The sequence below is a fragment of the Triticum urartu genome, chromosome 1 (genome assembly GCF_003073215.2).
Source record: "Triticum urartu cultivar G1812 chromosome 1, Tu2.1, whole genome shotgun sequence".
NCBI lineage: Eukaryota > Viridiplantae > Streptophyta > Magnoliopsida > Poales > Poaceae > Triticum > Triticum urartu.
In genome coordinates, this window is record NC_053022.1 from 120,625,221 (window position 1) to 120,648,361 (window position 23,141).

Here is a 23,141-nt window from a genome sequence, read left to right on the forward strand (position 1 = left end):
ACTCTAGAATTCAGCATCTCACTTCTGCCACACTTAGATTTTGACAATGTATCACAAATGCCATTCTGTTAGGTCAATGGACATTTTGACCAAACAGAGCAGGAAAAAGACCATATTGCCCTCGGTTTTTTGTTTTGCTTTTGCCACTCCTATTTTTGCCAAATATTACTTTTGCCATGAGAGCATCTAAATACACTAAGCTGATGTGTTACAAATTTTGGCATGACCTATTTAAAAATATAACAATGCACATAATTACACATAAATACACTATTTGATCAGAAGTAAGCGCAATAATTACATCATGACCAGTAGCATAGTAAAGAGGTTAGGCCATTATCAATACTAACAAATTACTTCATAGGAGTACAAATCCATCATCTAATTTAAACAGCAAGGTTCGCATGCATATTGACCACCCAAAAGGCAAGCTCCACACAAGTTGAGCAAAGTACAGCAAGGTCTAACCACATGACAAGCTGAACATAGTACACAGCAAGGCATGGTGCTCCACAAAATAGCATGTAGTTGCATCTACACAACAAGGCTCAGATATGCATGGTGCTCCACAAAATAACCTACAATTGCATCAGCTACACAACTACACAGCAAGGTTCCATATGCATAGTGCTCCACAATAACATGTAGTTGCACAGGAAGGTTCACAACTTCTTTCTGCTTCTTATGCTCTTCGATGGAGGACACTATTTGCTTCTTGTGTTCTTTGCTGGACTATCATGTGTAGCAGAAGTCTTCTTAGATGCTTCAGAAACTGGGCTAGGCTTTGCCCTTTTACCACCTCCTTTTCTCGGCTTTTTAGAACTGAGAATGAATGAAAACAAGAGTGTTGAAATGCAGATTTGCAATAGGAAAAATTAGACCACTATGGACTATTTGAAGCAAAACAAGAATGTTTACCTGCTGGTGCCGAGAGTTTCAGCATCTATGGCATTGGATTCTATGTCTTCTATGTCTTGAGGCTCAACATTTTTTCGTTTCCTAGCAGTTTTCAGATAGAGAATTAAGTTAAGACTATACATTTCATTGCATTTAGACTACATGATGGATTTGTATAGCAGGTTCACATGTATATGTACTATTCTAGATCAGCAGATTTAACTCGGTAAGGTTCACAAGCATATGGACCACCAAAAATCTGAACAACAGGTTCACATGCATATATATAATTCTTTGCTAGCAATTACCCGTTTCGCTTGCGTTCAGGATGAAGTATTGGACATGTCTTCAGCATATGCCCAAATTCTTTGCATTCTTTGCACTTGTGTCTTCTCTTCGATATGCTCTCAAAGGCTGACTTTATCCTTTGTGTCCTAGGTCTACCAGTAGCCTTTTTCAACACGGGAGGGTGCAATTTGAACCCAACATCGACCATTGGCCATTGCTTCTTATTGGTCATGGTGGGCACATTTTTCGCATATGCATTACTGAATGATTTCACAGAGTAGTACTCATGCACATAGTCATCTATCCCTCGACCTCCTCTAATACTTGTGATGAATGCAATGGCATGTAGGCAAGGTTGTCCAGTTACTTGCCAACGTCTACAAGTACATTCCCACTTCTCCAAATCTACACAGTGCTTCCAATTATAGCCATGGATCTTTATAGTAACCTCCGCTTTCAAGTCATCACTTCTAGAGATCCCAACTAACACTATCCCCCTTGATCTATTGTTCATCATGTTGGTGATCCTTGGCAGAATTTTTAGAAGTCCACGTACAAATCTTCTCGCTATTTTAGCTCTTATTTCAAATCTGACCATTAGCCATTCTCTCAAAGAGTCCAATAATTCAAGAACAGGAAACCCCTTCAATTTCTTAATCATCGAATTGAATGACTCAGCTATGTTGTTCATGACATAGTCACATTTGCATGTTGTAGAGAACTTACTTCTGCTCCACAAATTAGAATGCCACTCATCAAGGTATGCGATAGCTTCCGGATTGGCTTCCATAATTTTGTCCATGTGATGCTTGTGCTTGGCAGGAGAATATGTGTATGCCGCTGGCCATAGATTTTCTTCAAAAACCTTGCCATGGAATTTCTTTCTGAAGTTCATTATCATGTGTCTAAAGCATTCCCTATGTTCAGCAGTTGGGAATACAGTATGCACTGCTGTTTCCAACCCTTTGCATGCATCTGTGCATATGACTAAGCCTTCTGGTGTGCCAATAGCTGATTTGAGATTCTCCATGAACCAATCCCAGTTCTCTTTAGTCTCTGAATCAAATACAGCATAAGCCACTGGATACAACCAATTGTGTCCATCAACACCACAAGCAACCGCAAGCTGTCCTTTCCATTTCCCATTCAAGGCAGTGGCATCAACACTCAAGTAAGGTCTACATCCTAACAGAAATCCATCAATGCAAGCTCTAGAACACACAAATGCCCTTGTGAAGCGTTGATGCCCTTCGATCTCTTTGTGATTTATCACTACAATACTTGTTGGGGACTTCCTAAGCACCTCAGCCTGCCAGTTGTGCAAGCACTCAAAACTGTCCTCCCACTTGCCAAATATCTGGTCCAAGGCTATGCGCCTACCTGCAAGCACTCTCTGATAATCGATATCGACATGGTATTTCTCGAGCAACCGTTTCTTCAAAGCAATGCTAATCATACTTGGATCACCCTTCAACCAATCAGTCACTCTAGCAGCAATCCACTTCCTCTTAGCAACCTTTACTTTGCCATATCTTTGCGTGCTGGGGCATGTGTGCATCTTGGGTTCATTCTTCACCATTACTGTTTTGTCATCATATAAGGTAGAACCATTCACCCTCCACTTGCATGGGTTTCTCCCTTCCGGTGGTTCATAAGAACAAGAAACTCTCACCCTCTTTTGATCACTTTTATCAATTTTGTAACTGAACTCGTTGAAAATAGCATGTGTAGCAAGTGCAACTCTGAACTCTTCAATAGAGGGAAATAATGCCCCTTTTGTCATAGGTGGATCATCCTTGTCATAACTAATTTCTGGAATATTGTACACTATGCCCCCATCACTATCCTCATCACTAACAGCCCCTCCATCACTATCCTCGTCATGATCATCACTATCCTCTTCATGCTCAACACTATCCTCCTCGACATCTTGGGAAACATCTTCGGTTGCCTTATGGTCACCATCTTTGGCTTGCTCACCTCCATTTTCCTGCTCGTCGCCATCAAGGTACTGGTCCTCCTCATCTATTCCAACGTGATCCTCTCCTTCATAGCCCTCTTTAGATTTTTCTTGCCTTGTCAAGTTCTCCTCGGGTATCTCATACTCATATTCAGATTTCTGAGTTAAATCTTCCACTATGAGCTTGGGCACTTCCTTTCCTGGAGAAGGTCGGATTGGTTGAAGCAAACTCTGAGCAAACTTCTCCTCCTCACCATTCTTGCAGAACTGAACAAGTATCTTAATAATCTTGTCTTCCTCATTCTCATCATACATGCTGACCACATCTTCATCATTGCGAACTAGCACAAAATATTGGTTGCTACTATTCCACTTTGAAAACACAACACCCTCATCATGTCCCCATGGATATTTACTCTGCATCAGCCCCATAAGTTGATCATAACTGGTCTGCCTCTCTACACGTATGTCCCAGATCCAAGAAGACACCATGCACTGGTCGCCCTTGTAATTCTTGTAAGAACGTGCCCCCTATGTCACAATCAGCTTATAAGGTGGCAGCTCTGACCTACATTGACACAAATTGGACATCAAAAAAGTGTGGAATTAGGCTAGCTAGCTAAGCCATCAACATATATGACATGGAAAAAACTGATCAAAATAATCTTTTTTCCGCATTGTTCCATTATCTAGTGCTACACTAAGCAATCAGCATGTATGTATGACATATATGTACCAATGCCATGACCAGACTAGCATCTTGCAATATATTTTAGAGGAACTCTACTTGCAATATCCCCTACTAGCAACTTCCATAAAAAACAAATGAACTATCTTCTTGCATCTCATAGGAATTATTAAACTAGTTGCTTCACTCACGAATCCCTAATTGGTCTAACTATGCACTAATGAACCAGGGCATGTGTACAATAGACAAACCAGGGCATGTGTACAATAGATCAAACTCCAATGAGTAACAGGAGCACAACAACAAAATTACTTCTAATGGATCAAATGCTACACATCAGGTATTTGAGGAATTGAACACTTGCCCATCAGGGAGAGGAACCAGTAGGTTTGAGGTCCTCTGGGCCGCCCCTGCCGCCATGGCCGGCGGCGCGACTCCCTCCATCCCATGTGAGCCGCTGAAGGGGGAGGAAGGGAGGTCGCCGATGTGGACCTCGTCGGGGAGGGAGGCCCCTGCCACCATGGCCGGCGACGCCACTCCCTCCATCCCGTGTGAGCCGCTGAAGGGGGGGGGGAGGGAGGTCACCGATGTGGAGCGCGTCGAGGAGGGAGGCCCCTGCCGCCATGGCCGGCGGCGCGACTCCCTCCATCCCATGTGAGACGCTGAAGGGGGGGAAGGGGGGTCGCCGATGTGGACTGCGTCGGGGAGGGAGGCTGATGAAGGGAGCCGCGGAGGGGAGGCCGCAGATGCGTGAAGCGTCGGCGATTCTAGAGCAGGTCCCCTCGGAGGGGAGACCATGGATGCGGGTTGTGTCGGCGAGGCAAGCTCAGGGCATCACGGAGTGGATGCGGCGTCGGACGGCGGGGTGTGGATGCGGCGGCGGCGCGCCGGGGCATGCGGACGCGGCGGCATGGATGGATGCGGCTAGGTCATTCTCTGGATGGGGATTGGAATCGGGGCGGGTGTGGTTCATGTGTGTGTACAGTTTTGTGTGTGTAGAGTTTTGTGTATGGGTCACTTGCAAAGCGGCCCCAGAAGTCAGTAAGGGTAACTAATGTCATTTTTGCAAAAACTGACAGGTCCTTTCTTGGTCAACTGGCTAGAGTAAACGGTCAACTCACGGATGTGTAACGGAATGGAATTTGTGATATATTGTCAAAATCTAAGAGTGGCAGAAGTGAGATGTTGAATTCTAGGGTGGCATAAGTGAAGTTGGCAAAAACTAGAGTGGCAAAAACAAAGTTTTCCCTTGTCATAACTATTGATTTTCTATTAGTTGCCCAACAGTAATTTGTTTGCCCACCGTGTGCTATTTCTTAAGAGAAGCCACTAGTGAAATCTATGGCACCAGGGTCTATTCTTTATCATATTTGCTTTGATATTTACTTTTATTTGCTTTTTTCAGATCTATTATTCCAAAAACCCAAAAATACCTTGCTGCACTTTTTATTTGCATCTTTTATTTCGTGTTTTATCGAGATCTATTTATTCAATCTACCACAATTTTTGTCCCGTCAACTTGACAATTTCTGGTGCCGTTACCCGTAGAGGGATTGACAACCCCTCATAAGCGTCGGGTTGCAAGTATTTGTTCTTTGTGTGCAGGTACCGTTTACATAGTGTTGCTTGGTTCTCCTACTGGATTGATACCTTGGTTTCGTAACTGAGGGAAATACCTACTGTAGTTGTGCTACATCATCCCTTCCTCTTTGGGGAAATACTGGCGTAGTTCAAGCGACATCAGCAAGAAGCTAGGAAAGGGAGTGAGACCGGCCTAGCATGTTGGTCATATCTTCCAGCTGTAGTTGTTTAGCAATGAGGTTTTCATTGGAGTTCTCTGCGATCTTCCTTAGAGATTGGATTTCAAGTTGAAGTTGAGTTGCAGAATGCCTTTGTGCTTGAAGTTGGGACTGAAGAAGCCGAACTGATTCAGGCAGCGAATTCTATGAGCTTGTGTGACTGCTAGTCTCGAGTAACTTGAACACTGCATCAAGACATGACTTTGGGGTTCTCTCGCTATCTTCAAGATGTTTTGCCTTCTTTGCCCCAGTATATGTTGGGTTTGTCTCACAACCTTCACCAGACTTGTGCATGCCATCAGGCATAGCACCCTGAAGCAAGCATACAGATGACAGTTTTGCACATATATAAACAAAGATGGTAACCATGCTATCAATTCCATCCAATTTCATATTAGAAAATAAAGAGACAGTTCAAAATGTCAATAGCATAATGTGGCATTGTTCATAATGCAGGGAGCTGCACCACACTACTGGATTACATATCAACAAAACAAGCATAGATGCAGGGCAAAATACCATCATTGTATCTCTTTTGGTTAATGTGCATGGCATGTTGTTCATATCATCAACCAGATCAGTAAGAAAAGCAGGAAATGACGAGGTGCAAATGTGGGCTGCATCACCAAACACTGGATTATCGATCAACAAAACAAGCATACATGCAGGGCTAAAGAAAATCATTGGATTTGTATTGAATAATGTGCATGGTATGAATAAGGAATTTGGTTTTACGACTAAAACTTGGAACCTACGATTGTTGCGAACATGCATTTTGATAGAAACATCAAACTAAACAGTAGTAAACGATAGGGAGTATGAGCAAATTAAACAGCAGTTGAGGATAAAGGCTTTAGAAGGACTGACTTACATTAACAATTAACGCCGTCTCTATAATGCCCTTCTCCATGTCAAGGGAAGTATAACTCAAGAATTTCATCATGGAATCTTCTTCATAAGCATTTCCTATACTCTACATTTTGTAGAGACTAATTGTAGATATGATAATACTAGAAGGGATAAAGGATAATGAAGATAAGATGCAGATTGATGCTACATAATCAACTACCTATCAATGTAATTAAGTACAAGCGTTACAGGACAAAATGTACTGACAAGAGCAATGGGCTACACTTCTACACCAGCATTGTCTGTGTATTCAACTTTTTGGTAAGATTAAATACAGATCTGATATTTTTTAGTAAATGATGGGCGAGGCAGATAAGATGCAACATAATGCTACACAATGAACCACTCCCTCCTTCCCATAATATAAGATTGTAGTGTACGAATGCTCTTATATTATGGGATGGGGGGAGTAGCTGTTAATGTAAGTACAGTGATACAAGACTGAAAGAACATGCGTTGCCCCCATGTATGGTTTTGGTAATTGATGACAATATCTATGGACTAATGGCTGCCTTGAGTTATATTTGAAGGATTTTTCCATAGGCATTTCTTGAAGTCCATGTGTTGGTTTCAAGGAGTTTATGAGATGACCAAGGTGCTATTCAAGGAATTATCCAAAGATTGGTCATGTAGAAGACATGATACAAGGTTGATCAAGACTAAGTCAAAGTGTGAATCAAGTTGATCAACACGCAAAGCGTAGAAGATGTACCGAAAGGGATCAAGTGACCCCATGGTATGGTAAGCATTGTCCATTACGCTTTGTGTACTAACCCATGGTCTATGTGAGGGTGGAGCGGAGGAGGAGGGTGCTACGGAGGAAGAGGAGGGTGTCGCTGGCTTGTCGTTGAAGGCGTCCTTCATTTGCACGTCGTTGTTGGAGGCGTCCTTTGGCTTCCTGCCATCCTACTAGTCAGCAGCAATGGCGGCCATGGCATTCTTCTGCTACGACGTCAGCCCGTCTCAGAGAGCTTTGGCGGTGGAGGGATCCATGGCGGGGAGTGGTGCAGAGAGGAATAACTTTGGCTATGGCCGAGGCAATGGTTTATATAGCACCGATGGACGACAGATGGACGGGCGGGTGGTGCCAAAGGAGACGCCTCAGCAACCGTGTGCCATCAATAGGGGTAGTAGACGGACGGATGACCGGCCATCATGTCATTTGAACGCGAGGCAGCCACCTTCATTGGGAAGCGGTGTGAGCGATGCTCTCTCGGCCGATGCACCGCTTCAATGCCGGCGCCAGTGAGCGGTCGCGTCCGCTCTAGCCGGGCATGAATGCGGGTGCTGACGCTTTGAAGCGCGCTAACCGAAAATGTGCGGGAGGTGGAGGGTTTTCTGGTGGGCCAGTGATACGTCTCCAACGTATCTACTTTTCCTAACGCTTTTCCTCTTGTTTTGGACTCTAATTTGCATGATTTGAATGAAACTAACCCCGAACTGACGTTGTTTTTAGTAGAACTACCATGGTGTTGTTTTTGTGTAGAAATAAAAGTTCTAGGCATGGAACGAAACTTTGCAAGGAATTTTTATATAATATATAAGAATTTCTGGAGCCAAGACCTACCGGAGAGGGGCCCCTGGGTGGGCACAACCCACCAGGGCGCGCCCCTCTCCTGGTGCGCCAAGGTGGGTTGTCCCCACCTAGTGGCCCCGCAGACGCTGAAACTGACGCTATAAAATCCTATTTTCGGAGAAAAAATCAAGGTAAAAAAGAATTATCACGATACACGAGACGAAGCCGCCGCCAAGTCCTATTCTTCCTCGGGAGGGCAGATCTAGAGTCCGTTTGGGGCTCTGGAGAGGGGGATATTCATTCTTCGTCATCACCAACCCTTCTCCATCGCCAATTCCATGATGCTCCCCATCGGGAGTGAGTAATTCCTTCGTAGGCTCGCCGGTCGTTGAGGAGTTGGATGAGATTCATCATGTAATCGAGTTAGTTTTGTTAGGGCTTGATCCCTAGTATCCACTATGTTCTTAGATAGATGTTGCTATGACTTTGCCATGCTTAATGCTTGTCACTTTGGGCCCGGGTGCCATGATTTCAGATCTGAACCGTTTATGTTATCACCATTATATCCATGTTCTAGATCCGATCTTGCAAGTTATAGTCACCTACTACGTGTTATGATCCGGTAACCCTGGAGTGACAATAACCGGGACTTCTTCCGGTGATTACCGTAGTTTGAGGAGTTCATGTATTCACGTGTGTTAATGCTTTGTTCCGGTTCTCTATTAAAAGGAGGCCTTACTATCCCTTAGTTTCCAATATGGACCCCGCTACCACGGGAGGGTAGGACAAAAGATGTCATGCAAGTACTCTTAATAAAGCACGTTTGACTATTTACGGAATACATGCCTACATTATATCGATGAACTGGAGCTAGTGCTGTATCGCCCTAGGTTATAACTATCACATGATGAATATCATCCAAAAAGTCACCGATCCAATGCCTACAAATTTATCTTATATTGTTTCTGCTAAGTTACTACTGCTATCATCATTGTTACACTTGCTACAAAACTGCTATCACTGTTATCGTCACCGTTACTTCTGCTACTATTATCAAAACTATCATACTACTTTGCTACTAATCACTTTGCTGCAGATAATTAATCTCCAGGTGTGGTTGAATTGACAGCTCAACTGCTAATACCTTCAAATATTCTTTGGCTCCCCTTGTGTCGAATCTATAAATTTGGGTTGAATACTCTACCCTCGAAAACTGTTGCGATCCCCTATACTTGTGGGTTATCAGGACCTTTTTCCGGCGCCGTTGCCGGGGAGCATAGCTATATTTGTTGAGTCACTAGGGATTATTATCATATTATCACTATGAAGAATCTAAAGGATGCTAAGACTAAGATATTTCCCTCAAAGACGAGGGGAGGTAAGGAACTGCCATCCAGTTCTGCTTTAGATTGACCTTCTGTTATAAGTAAACTTGCAACACCACCACATGCTATTAATTCTTTTTTTGAGAATCATGCTATTAATTCTGACATGTCGCAAGTTATTGATGATGCTACTTCTACTATGGATAATGCTTATGATGATGCTAGTACCTTGCTTAATGATGATGTGCCACTTGGTGAATTTCTTGATAAACAGATTGCTAGAGTTATACAACATGATGTTGTTGAATCTGATGATGAGCTTGAAACTGAAACTCCTGAAACACCTACTAGAACTAGCCCTCCTAGATATGAATTGTGTAAGGTGTCGGAAGGTTATGTTATGAGTGAGGAGACAACTAGAGATATTCTTGCTTGCAGAGATATAGATGATCTAGAAAAATTATTATGCAAGTATAAAGAAAAATCTCTGAATGCTAGAATGAAATGTGATCCTAAGTTTGCTACTTCACCTATCTTTATTGATGATAAGGAGTATGAATTCTCTGTCAACCCAGAGTTAATTACTTTGGTTGAATCTGATCCTTTCCATATTTATGAAACTGAAATTGTTATGGCACATCTTACTAAGTTGAATGACATAGCCACCATTTTTACTCATGATGAGAAAACTCACTACTAATTTATTCCTATATTATTTCATTTCTCATTGAAGGGTGATGCTAAAGCTTGGTACCATACTCTTACTCCTGGTTGTGTGCGTAGTCCCCACTATATGATTTATTACTTCTCTGAAAAATATTTTCCTGCTCATAAGAAACAAGCTGCCATGCAGGAAATATTTAACTTTGTTCAAATTAAAGAAGAGAGTCTTCCACAAGCTTGGGGGAGGCTTTGCCAATTACTTAATGCTTTGCTAATCATCCTCTTAAGAAAAATGAAATACTTGGTATCTTATATAATGGACTAACTGATGCTTCTAGAGATTTCCTAGATAGTTGTGCTGGTTGTGTTTTGAGGGAACGAACTGTTGGGCAAGCCGAAGAATTATTGAATAACATATTGAAATATTATGATGATTGGACTATTCCTGAACCACCGCATAAACCCACTCCAAAGAAGAGGGGTATATTATATCTCAGTCCTGAAGATATGCAAGAGGCAAAGAAATCTATGAAGGAAAAAGGTATTAAAGCTGAGGATGTTAAAATTTTACCTCCTATTGAAGAAATACATGGGCTTAATACACCACCACTGCCTAAGGTGGTAGAGGTAAATTCTCTTATGAAATTCAATGATAATGACAATCCTCACAATATGCATCCTAGTCAATGCCTTTATGAGTTTGAAAACTACATTAGAAAACAAGATCACTTCAATGCAAATGTTATGAAACAATTGAAATACAATTCTGATATGATTGCTCACTTGAGTGACTTGTTATTTAGAATATCAAATGATGTTAGAGGTGTTGGAAAGCATGCTTCTATGGTTCAAACTCAGTTAGAACAAGTTGCTAAATCTCAAAGAGAGTTGCTTGATGAAATGAATAATAATATGCATGACTTTGCTGTTAGAGTTGCAACTAGAGGAGGTAAAATGACTCAGGAACCACTTTATCCTGAGAGACACCCAAAAAGAATTGAACAAGATTCACAAAGAAATAACACTAGTGCACCTAGTCCTTCTAAAAAGAAAAAGAAGAAGAAAAATGATAGGACTTTGCACACTTCTAGTGAACCTGAAATAGAAAAACCTCTTGATAATGATAATGAAGTTTCTATCTCAGATGCTGAAACTCAATCTGGTAATGAACACTCACCTAGTGATCATGAAAAAGATAATGATGAGGTTCATGAAGGCACTCAACCAAATGATAAAGAACCAGATAATGATGTTGAGATAGAACCACATGTTGATCTTGATAACCCACAACCTAAAAATAAAAGATATGATAAAAGAGACTTTGTTGCTAGAAAACACAGTAAAGAAAGAGAACAGTGGGTTCAAAAACCTATGCCTTTTCCACCTAAGTCCACTAAAAAGAATGATGATGAAGAATTTGAACGCTTTGCTGAAATGTTGAGGCCAGTATTTTTGTGTACTCGCTTGACAGATATCCTTAAAATGCCTCTTATGCAAAGTATATGAAAGACATCATCACAAATAAGAGAAAAATATCGGAAGCTGAAATCTCCACTATGCTTGCTAATTACACTTTTAAGGATGGAGTACCTAAAAAACTGGGAGATCCGGGAATACCAACTATACCTCGCTCTATCAAAAAGAATTATGTGAAAACTGCTTTGCGTGATTTAGGAGCTGGTGTTAGTGTTATGCCTTTCTCTTTATATAAAAGACTTGACTTGAATAAACTCACACCTACTGAAATATCTTTGCAAATGGCTGATAAATCAACTGCCACACCTATCGGTATCTGTGAGGATGTGTCCGTTGTTGTTGCTAAAGTTACTATTTTGACTGACTTTGTTATACTTGAGATGCCCGAGGAAGACAACATGTCGATTATCCTTGGTAGAACCTTCTTGAATACTGCAGGGCTGTTATTGATTGCAATAAAAGCAAGGTCACTTTTCATATCATTGGTAATGAGCATATGGTGCACTTTTCGAAGAAACAATTCCAAGTGAATGGTATTAATGTTATTGAAAAATCTCCGACAACCACTACTGTCAAAAAGAAATATGAAATGCTTATTGTTGGGGAAATGCATATCCCCATTGAGGTAACTTAGTGATTTACGAAAGTTCTTCGGTTTCATGCTAATCGAAAGTGGTTGTTAATAAGACTTGATCAACCTTATTAATGAATCATTTTGAACAGTATGAAGTTGATGAATTTAGTAAGCACTACCTTCTGTCCCTACTTTTTATTCTCTGTTTTTATTAGTTAAATAAAATAAAATGCCATGTTTTGTTTGTTTTCTGAATTTCCTGTGCAATAAAAAAATGACCCAAAAATAAAAGTTCTCAGAATGCCCTGAAAATTTAATACGCTTTTTCTAAATATTTGAGAATTTTTGGTGCAATAAACATCAGAGGGAGGTGCACCAGGTGGGCACAACCCACCTAGGCACGCTAGCACCCCTAGGCGCGCCCTGGTGGGTTGTGGTCCCCAGGTGGGCCCTCTCACTTATCTCTTTATACCACATCATCACCTACCTCTAGAAAAAATCCAATGCTCTCTCTCTCTCCCGTGTTCTTGCTCTCAAACCCGCGGATTTCGATCTCTTTGCTCGAAGCTCTGTTTCCCAAACTGTTTCGGGGGATTGTTGCTTGGTATGTGACTCCACCATTTGTCCAATTAGTTTTTGTTTTAGTGGTTTATATTTTGAATAATTAGCTACTCTTGGTGCTGCTATAGATGTGCTTGCATGTTGAATTCTTAGTGTTCTAAGTAGTTTGAATGCTTGTTTTGGCCTCTATGTACCCATATGAGTAACTGCTATCAATCTTATAAAGTTTTGTTGACAAATTTTTGTCACCCAAATTTTTTCAGGAAATTTGTATGTGGACATGAATATCTTCAAGAAGTTTGGCTCTAGGAAGAACTACAAGGGTGTTATTGGGGAGTCTTCTGACAGTGATCTCCACCCTAGGAGGTTGGCGGAGGTACGGCCGTGCGAATGGCCGCACACCCCGTTCCTGGAAGAGGCTGTAATTCTTCAGGAGTTCACACAATATGTTGCTAATGCCGGTCTCACTGACTTCATCGCAGATGAGTGTGACCAACACCAAATCCTAAAAGGTTTGCTCCAAGAAGTTCACGTGCTCCTTCAAGCTCAAATCAAAATTGCTTGCGCAAGAAGTTCATTATTCATTTACATGCAAGAAGTCCAAAATACAAAAATAGAGTGGTTTCATATTTTAAAAATAACTTAAATTTTGCTTGCTATATAAAATCAAGAAGTTCAAATTAAATAATGGAGTAGTTCTATGTATATGAAAAACTCAAATTCTTTCCGTCTTTTATAAAAGGATGAATTTCAATTTTAAGAAATTTTTTTGATGCTTATTTAGAAACCATATTTTTTTCTACACATAAAACTAATAAGTTCAAATTAAAATAACAGAGAAGTTTGAAGTTTTTTAAAAAAACTCAGATTTTTTTCTTGTTACGAAAGAATAAAATGAAGAAATTAAAATTAAAATGAAAGGATATAACTAAAAAACTTTAAAAAGCATTTACTTCAAAAAATAGAAGTTGAAACTAAAATAACGAAGTGGTTTGATGTATATTAAAAAATCTAGGATAACATAGAATTTCAAAGTATATTAAAAACCTAGGATTTTTTATTTACTCAGCGCCATGTACACCCCAGCAGCCTCGAGGAGAGCCATGTACACGATGTAACCATTTTTGTGTTCTTCTGCACCTCAGCCTTTCCATGGATTCTGTTGTCTTGTTCTCTTCTTTTTGGTGTGAGTTTGGAATTGTAGTTCAGACATAACACGGGAAGAAAAACTTTAGAGAATTTTTTGCATGTTGTTAGATCACGATGGACTTTTCATAAATATTTATGCTAGTTCATACTCTCTTTTGTGTTTCAACCCTTGTGTTTCATTAAGAGAGATAGAGACATGTGTGGCCGATGATAGAACACAAAAGTCCTTATACATAGAACGCAAAAAAGGTTCTGAAATACCAATGATAAAAGTTCATATATTTGAAGGTTGATGCTTCGCGTGTTGTGTGTATACACGGGAGCACAGAAGAAATCATGTTGTGCCATCGTTGAGTAGTAGTTCAACAAGAAAACTTGCAGCAGTTCTATTAGTATAATTCCATCAGAAAAAAATTCAAGTTATGCTACTTATGTTGACAACAACAAAAAACGCCATTTTCGCAAACAACAACAACAACAACAAAAAACACCATCTTTTGCGGCAAAATTATGCAAAAACTTACAGTGGAATACTATGCTCTCAAAAAGTGTTAGTGGTGTTCATAAGAACACAACATTTTTTCTATTTTCCTTTCCTTTTCTTTGTATATATAAGAATGCATAAAACTTGAGTCGGTCGGGAACATATCGTCGAGAACTTCTTGTATAAATGGACTTGTTAACTCTGAAAGTTCAAAATTAATAAAATGGAGAGGTCAAAGAAAATGACAAACAAAAAAGTTCAAACAATTCCCATGGATTTCGATGGATATTTCTAATATATAGAGAAAACCACAAGTTCAAATTAAAAATAGATGAGCGGTTCAATGTTTATTAGAAACCTACAATTTTTTCCATTACTAAAAGAAATAAATCAATTTTTTTAAAATGGAGCAATTTGATATTATATTTGGAAACTTGGATTGTTTTGGTTACTAAAGAATAAAACCAATAAGTTCAATTCAAACTAATGAAGAAGTTCAATTGGAAAAAGCATAGCAGTTTGATATTTTATTTAAAAACTCAGATTTTTTGATTAATAAAGAGTAAAAACAATAAGTTCAATTCAAAATAATGAAGAAGTCTGATGTTTCTAACAAAACTCCAATTCTCACATTTCTAAAAAATTGAAAGTGCGTTAAGTCGACTAGAGGGGCGTGAATAGGCGATTTTTACGAATTCTTCACTGAGGAATTTCAGGGTGAGGAAATTCTTAAGAGAAGAACAACTTGCAGCGGAATAAGTACTCCGAAGTAAACATAACAGAACATGAGCATGGTCTTCATGATGAAATGAAAACCAGAACAGAGTACAGAAAGCGTAAACACAGGATAAACAGAATGAAGACAAACTGACTGAAGAAATTGAGCTGAGGAAATAGAGAAAGTCTTCAGTCAAAGTCTTCAAACAGATATGAACAAGAACATAACACAGAAATGAGGAAATGGAAGGGTTGAGGAAATGGAACCAGTTAGCTCGGTGAAGACAATGATTTGGTAGACCAGTTCCAACTGTTGTGATAGTTGTACGTCTGGTTAGGGCGGCTAGGTATTTAAACCTGAGGACACACAGTCCCGGACACCCAGTCGTGAAACCACAGCTCAGGACACTTAGTCCTCACCGTATTCCCCTTGAGCTAAGGTCACACAGACCTCGCCAAATCACTCGTGGTAAGTCTTCAGGTGACTTACAAACATTCATAGACTGGGTCACTCGGCGATCCACAATTTCCTCTTGGATGCTCTAGACCATGACGCCTAACCGTCTGGAAGATGCATAGTCTTCAAAGGTAACAAGCGTCGGATCCATGCTGGATCAATCTCTTCAATGATGCTCAATCACTTTGGGTTTGAAGGTGTTTGGGTTTGGGTTTTCCTCACTTGATGATTTTCGCTCAAAGTCCTCGGAGGATGGGATGCTCTCAAATGACAAGTGTCATTTTCTCTCGGAGCAGCCAACCAGCTAGTGGTTGTAGGGGCGGCTATTTATAGCCTAGGGAGCAGCCTGACATGATAAGACATAAATGCCCTTCAATGATATGACCGTCAGGTGGAAGGATATTTTGGGACAGCTGGCGCGTAGCACAGCAACGGTCGGAAATTTGACTAACAAATTCCTCAGGGCTATCATGTTCCTCACTTGTAGGCAATTCACACTGGCGAGTTCCTAACTCCTCAGTCAGAACAAATTCCTTAGAGACCAGAAGAGCTTCTTCTTTGTCACTGAAGAAATTTGACTGAACTGTATGAGATTTCCAATGGCTTCACTCGAAGGGATTGGTAGGTGTAGGATTTTGAGTTGAGCATCACTTAGAAATTTTTCCTTAGTATTTCCTCGACCCCTTTAACAGTACGGTGTTTCCTATGACTCAAGAAAGAGAAAAAGAAACTACGAAAACAAAAGTCTTCACGCTTCATGTTCCTCGAATGAATACCAAGTCTTCGGGATCACACCAATTTCTTCACTTGCAAAGTCTTCAGAAAGTCTTGAGAAAGTCTTCAGAAATCCAAACTCTTCAGTCGAAGAACTTCATTTTTAGGGGTCGACTTTCTCTGTAAATATCAAACTCCTCATAGACTTATAGACCTATGTATACTCATAAACGCATCAGTCCCTTAACCTATAAGTCTTCAATACACCAAAATCACTAAGGGGCACTAGATGCACTTACAATGTCCCCCTTTTTGGTGATTGATGACAATATAGGTTAAGTTTTCAACGGGGATAAACATATGAAGTGTAAATACTGATATTGAGGAATTTGATTGCAAGATATAGAAGAACTCCCCCTGAAGATGTGCATAGTGAGGAATTAGCTTTTGAAGCAATGCACACTTGAAGAGTAGAATCATGGAGATCTCCCCCTATATCTTGTAATCCATACACGCATTTAACATATAATATGAAGAATTTGAAATGCATGATGAAATATGGTGACTGATGTAATTCAGCATGCGTGCATTAACATATATGAGGAATAAGCATGCAGAAGAACACAACAAAAGTATCAGACCACCATCAGGTTTAAGTTTACAACTCGATCTAGCAAAGTCTTCAAAAGAATGAGAGTTGTAACTTAGAAGAAAACAAACGCCCATATAAGTAGACCCGCTTGAAGACTAACTCAAATTTCTCCCCCTTTGTCATCGAATGACCAAAAGGGACAAAAAATGAGGACTAACGCCCCTGAAGAATATCATCACTAAGTCGATGAAGGAGCGCCAGTATTGTTGGGGTCGGTTGTTGAAGTAGGGCCTGCCGCAGTGTCGTCCAAGTCTTCATGTTCATCTGTAGCGCGTGATGAAGAATATGAGCTGGCTACCAAGGAAGGAACTTTAGTCTTCTTGAATTTCTTCACAAGTGGCGGCTGAGACCATTCAAAGTCCTACTTGAAACCCATTTGCTTCAGATCATCTTCACCATACAGATGTGACAAAACAGCCGAGGTGCGACCGAAGACTTCATGGAGGTAGTAATGGTTTTTCTTCACTGCATTGTGTGTGGCAGTCATGTTGTGAAGAATTGAACCAAACTGACACTTAACCCATTTGTGGTTACAATCGACCTTCTGGTGAAGACTGAGGAGAAGCTCATGATCAGTCATCACCCTTGGAGTTGTGCCTTGAGGATTTTGCTTTGAAGCATTTGCGGCAGAGTCATGAGTGGCAAAGTCATCATTGGTGGAGTAGGATGTAGCTTTGCGGAACAGACCATCCAATGGACGAATGCCTTCATCAGTAATTACAGTAGCCTTGCCCTTTTCAGCAGATGAGGAAAATGTCTGCTTGAGGACTTCAATGGGGGGCAAGTAACTGACATGATTCTGAAAATCAGCCTTGTAGTCGAGTGAAGACCTAGTTCTGAGGAATCTCATAATCCAAGGAGCATAAGGCTTCAACTCAAATGGAGAGAGAGCAACATTTGCCAGAGTCCTCATGAAGAAATCATGGTAGTTGATAGGAATGCCATGTATGATATTGAATAGCAGATTCTTCATGATGCCAACAACTTCTTCATCATTTGAATCGTGGCCTTTGATTGGACTCAATGTGTTCGTCAGAATGCGATACACAGTTCTAGGCACAAACAACAATTCCTTCACGAGGAATTTAGTCCTGGGAGCTTGACCGAGCTTCAACGGCTTCATCAACACTTGCATGTAGTGAGCAGTAAGTTCAGGTTCATGATAGATGCAACGAGCGCCTTCAAGGGGAGGACTGACACGCAGGGCATGAAGTAATTCAGAGGCCGGTGCTTTGAAATGTGTGTTCTTTGTCATACAGTCCAATACCCAAGTGTTCACATCTTTAGCTTCTCCTGTGATGTGCAGCGTCGCATAGAACTGAAGAATTAGCTCTTCACTCCAATCAACAATATCCATGCAAAAGTTGAGGAGCCTAGCATCATGAAGAACACTGAGGACTGGCACGAGGCCTAGCTCATCATCGAAGAATTTGTCTTTGTTGAAAAGCAGCAAAGAATAGAAGTTTGCTTGGCTAGAAGTCCAGAAGCGCTTCCTTCTAAGGCGAGCAGAGTCATAGGGGTTGTAGTCTATGAAGAAAACATGCTCGTGGAAGAAGTCATCAGCCTTGAATTTTTGCTTATTTGAGAAAGGATCCTTTGGCTTGGGGCGAGGAGTGTCAGTCAATTGCATCACAACCTCAGGAATCATGATCTCAGGTTCCACAGGCTGAGGAATTTCAGTTTCTTCTTCAGTGGCAGACTGGGACTTCAATTCTTCAGCAGCAATGTCATCAACGCTAGTGGCTAGAATCTCTTCAGGGATGGACGGAGTGGGGTGTGGTTCTTCAGAACCCATTTGAACTTCAGTAGTCACTGGGGACTGAGGAATTTGTTGTAGAGGAGTGAACAACGGAGAATTGGGGTGCCGACTTTCCCAAAAGTCATCATTCAGAACTGGCGTTGTGCACCCAATGTCCACATCCTCATCTTCTCCACTCATTTCTTCAACGTCGGCCTCGTTAGTAGTAAACTGAGGCATGGGCGATGAAACAACTGGGGTTAAAGGGATTGCATCCACTTCAATTTCTTTATCCAACTGCTCTGAGGAAGCAGCAGAAGGAATGTCTTCATCGGATCCGCTTGGGATCACGTATTCTTCATCAATAGGAACGAGTTCCTTTGACGGCATGCTTGCGACTGGAACAACATCAATTGGATTTTCAAACGAGCTGGTCAATTTCTTCATCTTCTTTAGAGCTGAAGAGTCTGATGAAGTTGATGCTTTCCTTTTCTTCACAGTTGCACGCTCCGCAGCCTTGGTCTTCTTCGCTTCTGATGTAGAAGGAAGAATTGGACTTGGTGCAGGTGCAGGAGGAGCAGAGGAAATTGGTTCCATTTCTTCAGGCACAACTGATGCAGTTGCCCTGGTATAAGCAATTTCTTTAGGCACAGCGGTTGAAGCTTCAGCTGGCCTGGAAATTTCTTCAGGCGCAACACTAGTGGTTGCCCTGGCAGTTTCATCAGCGGCTGGAATGCAGTCATCAGCCCTAGTACTAGCATTTTCTTCATCAACCTGAGTATCATCAACGGTGCTGGCATTTTCTTCAGTAGGCTGAGCAGATGCTTCAGCCTGAGGAATTTCTTGTTGCGTAGGGGCAGCAACATTGGTAGTGAACTTTTCAGTTATCTTTACAAATCTGACTTTGGCTCCAAGCCAGTCAGCATAGTAATGATCAAATTCATCACTTAGTTTCTTGATCTATGCTTGCAGAGCTACAAGTTCTTCATGTGAAAGCTTCAAGAAGTTTTGCTTCAAAAAGCGCTCTTTCTTGTACTGCGCTTTCTTCACCTATCTCGCATGTTCATATTTCCATTTTTCTTCGTCAATGAAGTGAGTCAGCACATGACTTTGACCAGGAGTGAGGTTTAGCTCAGGCAGAGGTGTGTTGGGGTCCTTGTGCCATAAGTTAGTGAAGTCGAGGATCAACTTTGGGTCCAGCATCAATGGCACATTACTACCTTTGGATCTAGCGGCCCTGTGTTGCCTATCTCTAATGATTTCAGCGAGTTCTTCATCATCAGCTTCGTCGTCATCGGACGGTACTTGGAAGGTGACATGCTTCTTTTGAGGACTTGGTCTAGTGCCTCGTCCTACAATGGCCTTGGTCTTCAGCAGAGTGGGGCCAGTTGAAGAGTGCAGAGGAGCTGATGAACTTGCAGAGGCTCCTGAGGCAATAGAGATGCCTGTTGTCCTTTGGCATGAGGCGAGATGCGCAGGTGCTGAGGACTTGGAAGGAGGAGCTGAGGATTTTGAAGGAGATGGTGCGGCTTGAGGAATTGGCTGTGAGGGCTTAGCAGAAGTTGGCCATGAGGGCATTGCAGAGGAGCTTGGCTGTGAGGGCATTGAAGAAGAAGGAGCACTGGGCTTGTGTGCGGGCTTATTAGGCATGGCCTTCTTCGGCCTGCTAGCAGAGGCCTCAGCAGTGGCAGCAGCAGCAGAGTCTTCATTGAATTTCCTCACTACTTCTTTTGCTACTCTGGCCAACTTAGCTTGACACTTGGCCCATTCATCAGGATAGTCCTCACCGCACTTGAGGCTAGTGGGATCGGCTTCTTGGCCAGGTGCCAATGGAGGTCTTGGCCAAGGAGGGTGAAAAGCAAATTTCTTCATATATTTTGGAGTGACATAGCGATATTCCCTCCATTCCCGTGCCCATCTCCTCTCTATCTTCTGTATGCGCACCTTGCGATGATTTTTGGTCTTCTTGCCATGTTTGGCCTCATCAGGTTTGCAATATTCATCATAGATATCCTCAGGGATTTCAAACATAGTGTTGACCTCCAGTCTCTTGCCTCCCTTCTGAGGTTTCTTGCCATCTGCCATTTTCTTCAGCTGAGTGTTTTGAACTATTGAGTTCTCTGAAGAGGTATGCAACTTTTCTTCAAGGAACGCTGCAAATGAGTTAAGTTGATGAGAACCTAGAGATTCATCTGCGGACATGTGTACCTGTGAACAGAGTATAGGTGCGAAGAATTTGGAGAGGTCATATGCGTTCTCAGAAGTTTTTGCAAAAAGAACAAGTTTGAGGAATTTGACTGGATGAGTCTTGAGGAATTTCACTAAGCGTTATTTGACTTAGGTTCCAGAGTTATACAGATTTGAAAATCCACACAATTGAGGAATCTTGAAGAAAAATGTTGCTTAGAGAAACAGATCAAGAGCAGATGATATGCAAAGGTGTTTAGTGTGTGAAAAGTTGAGAAATAAACACCTTTTGAATATTTGAAGAAAACATCAGAATCAACAAGGGCGGTAAAAGTAACTTTTAATTACCCTTGACGAAGAACATGACGAACTGTGAAGTGTTGATTTTAAGCTCATCGGTTCAGATCTTCCATGCCCTAACTTGGCTGAGGACGACAGCTACGGCGGCGGAGTGAAGAAATCCGCGGCCGGCATGAGTACGGCGGCGACGAGGTCGAGGCAGTGAAGCTCTTTCTCACCGGCGACGATGGAAGTAGCGGCGGCGCTAGGGTTTGAGAGCTCGAGCGAGGGAGTGAGGTCGAGCGGAGTAAAAACGAAGTGAGGAAAGGAGAGGGGTATTTATAGCCGAAGTGAAAAACTACTCGCCTAAGGAAATTGGACGAACGTGCCCCTGGCCCTTCTCATTCGCATGACATGTGTCACACACGTACTGAGAGGTGACGATCGTGTGCGATCGTGGGTGAATAGGATACTATATCGTGGAAGCAGAGCGGTTTGAGCGGCAAAAGCCGAAAATTCAGATAAGATAAGTTTAAAGTTCCGTTCGCAATTTCTTCAGCTGACAAGGACACAGTGAAGATTTTGAACGAGTTTCAAATAGAACGCACATGAAGAATTTGTGAATAGACTAGGTTGAGTTTAGCATAGAGGGGGAAGGGTCCGATCACATTCACTTAGCAGAACAAGCAACTTGAAGAAATAGCAATAAGTGAATGCTGTAGAGGACATAAACTCATATATATATATAGCCAATGAAGAAAAACGCTGGAAAGAGTGAAGACAATGCAAAGTTGAAGAACAACTGAGGAATTTCAAAGTGAGGAAAAAACTCAGATTGAGGATTTTCAACTTTTGGTGGTGGCGTGACCCACCGTATAAGAATGATGATTTCAGACACCACGTACAATTGTCGTAGGGTTCTGAGAATCAAATTCTTCGTTAATTTCTTCACACTTAGAGGGTTAGTCTTAATTGATTGAAGAAAAACGTTACTTTGTGTGTTGCACATCTAAGTCAACAATTTTGCATAAGTGTTAGGATGTGTGTCCTTTTCAAAGGACATTCGAAGATTCAAAGATATTTAGCTCACACCTCAACATGCTAAATCTCTTCTCATCCAAGGGCTTAGTGAAGATATCAGCTAGTTGTTCATCAGTCTTCACATGCTCAATAGAGATGTCGCCCTTCAACACATGATCACGAAGATAATGATGACGAATCCGAATGTGCTTTGTCTTCGAGTGCTGAACTGGGTTATGAGCAATCTTGATGGCACTCTCATTGTCATAGTAGAGAGGCACATTCTTCATGTTGACGCCATAGTCCTTGAGAGTTTGCTTCATCCATAGCAATTGAGCACAGCAAGAACCAGCAGCAATGTACTCAGCTTCAGCAGTAGACAGTGATACACAGTTCTATTTCTTCGACCAACAGACCAAGGATCGTCCAAGGAAATGTCATGTGCCAGATGTTGACTTGTGGTCCACACGATCACCAGCATAGTCATAGTCTGAATATCCAATGAGATCAAAAACCGAGCCCTTAGGATACCATAATCCAAGTGTTGGTGTGTGAGCTAGATATCGAAGAATATGCTTCACAGCCTTATGGTGTGATTCCTTCGGTGTAACTTGAAATCGGGCACACATGCAAACACTAAGCATAATATATGGCCTAGATGCACATAAATATAATAAAGAGCCAATCATGGAGCGGTATACCTTTTGGTCGAAGCCAATACCATTTTTATCAGTGCATAGATGGCCATTTGTGGGCATAGGGATTTTGACTCCTTTGCAATCTTGCATGTCGAATTTCCTCAGTACATCCTTGAGGTATTTCTCCTGAGATATGAATATGCCATTTCGTTGTTGACGAATCTGAAGACCCAAGAAGAATTTCAATTCTCCCATCATAGACATTTGATATTCTTCACTCATCATATAGGCAAATTCATCACTGTAACGTTGGTCAGTATAGCCAAAAATGATATCATCAACATATATTTGGCACACAAACAATTCACCATCATAAGATTTAGTGAAAAGAGTTGGGTCAAGTGAACTGGGTTTGAAGCCTTTCTTCAGGAGGAATTCCTTCATAGTATC

General features: G+C 41.4%; 1 protein-coding gene across 1 annotated transcript; it reads right to left on the reverse strand.

Annotated features, from left to right (window-relative positions):
* Positions 1-337: 337 nt before the first annotated feature.
* On the reverse strand, positions 338-4,399 carry LOC125516773. The gene is made up of 3 exons (XM_048682110.1): positions 1,206-4,399; positions 919-999; positions 338-822 (listed from the first exon to the last, which is right to left on the reverse strand). Exons 1-3 carry the CDS (start codon positions 3,635-3,637, stop codon positions 705-707), a joined length of 2,631 nt encoding a protein of 876 aa, XP_048538067.1. The 5' UTR covers positions 3,638-4,399; the 3' UTR covers positions 338-704.
* Between the last annotated feature and the right edge of the window lie 18,742 nt (positions 4,400-23,141).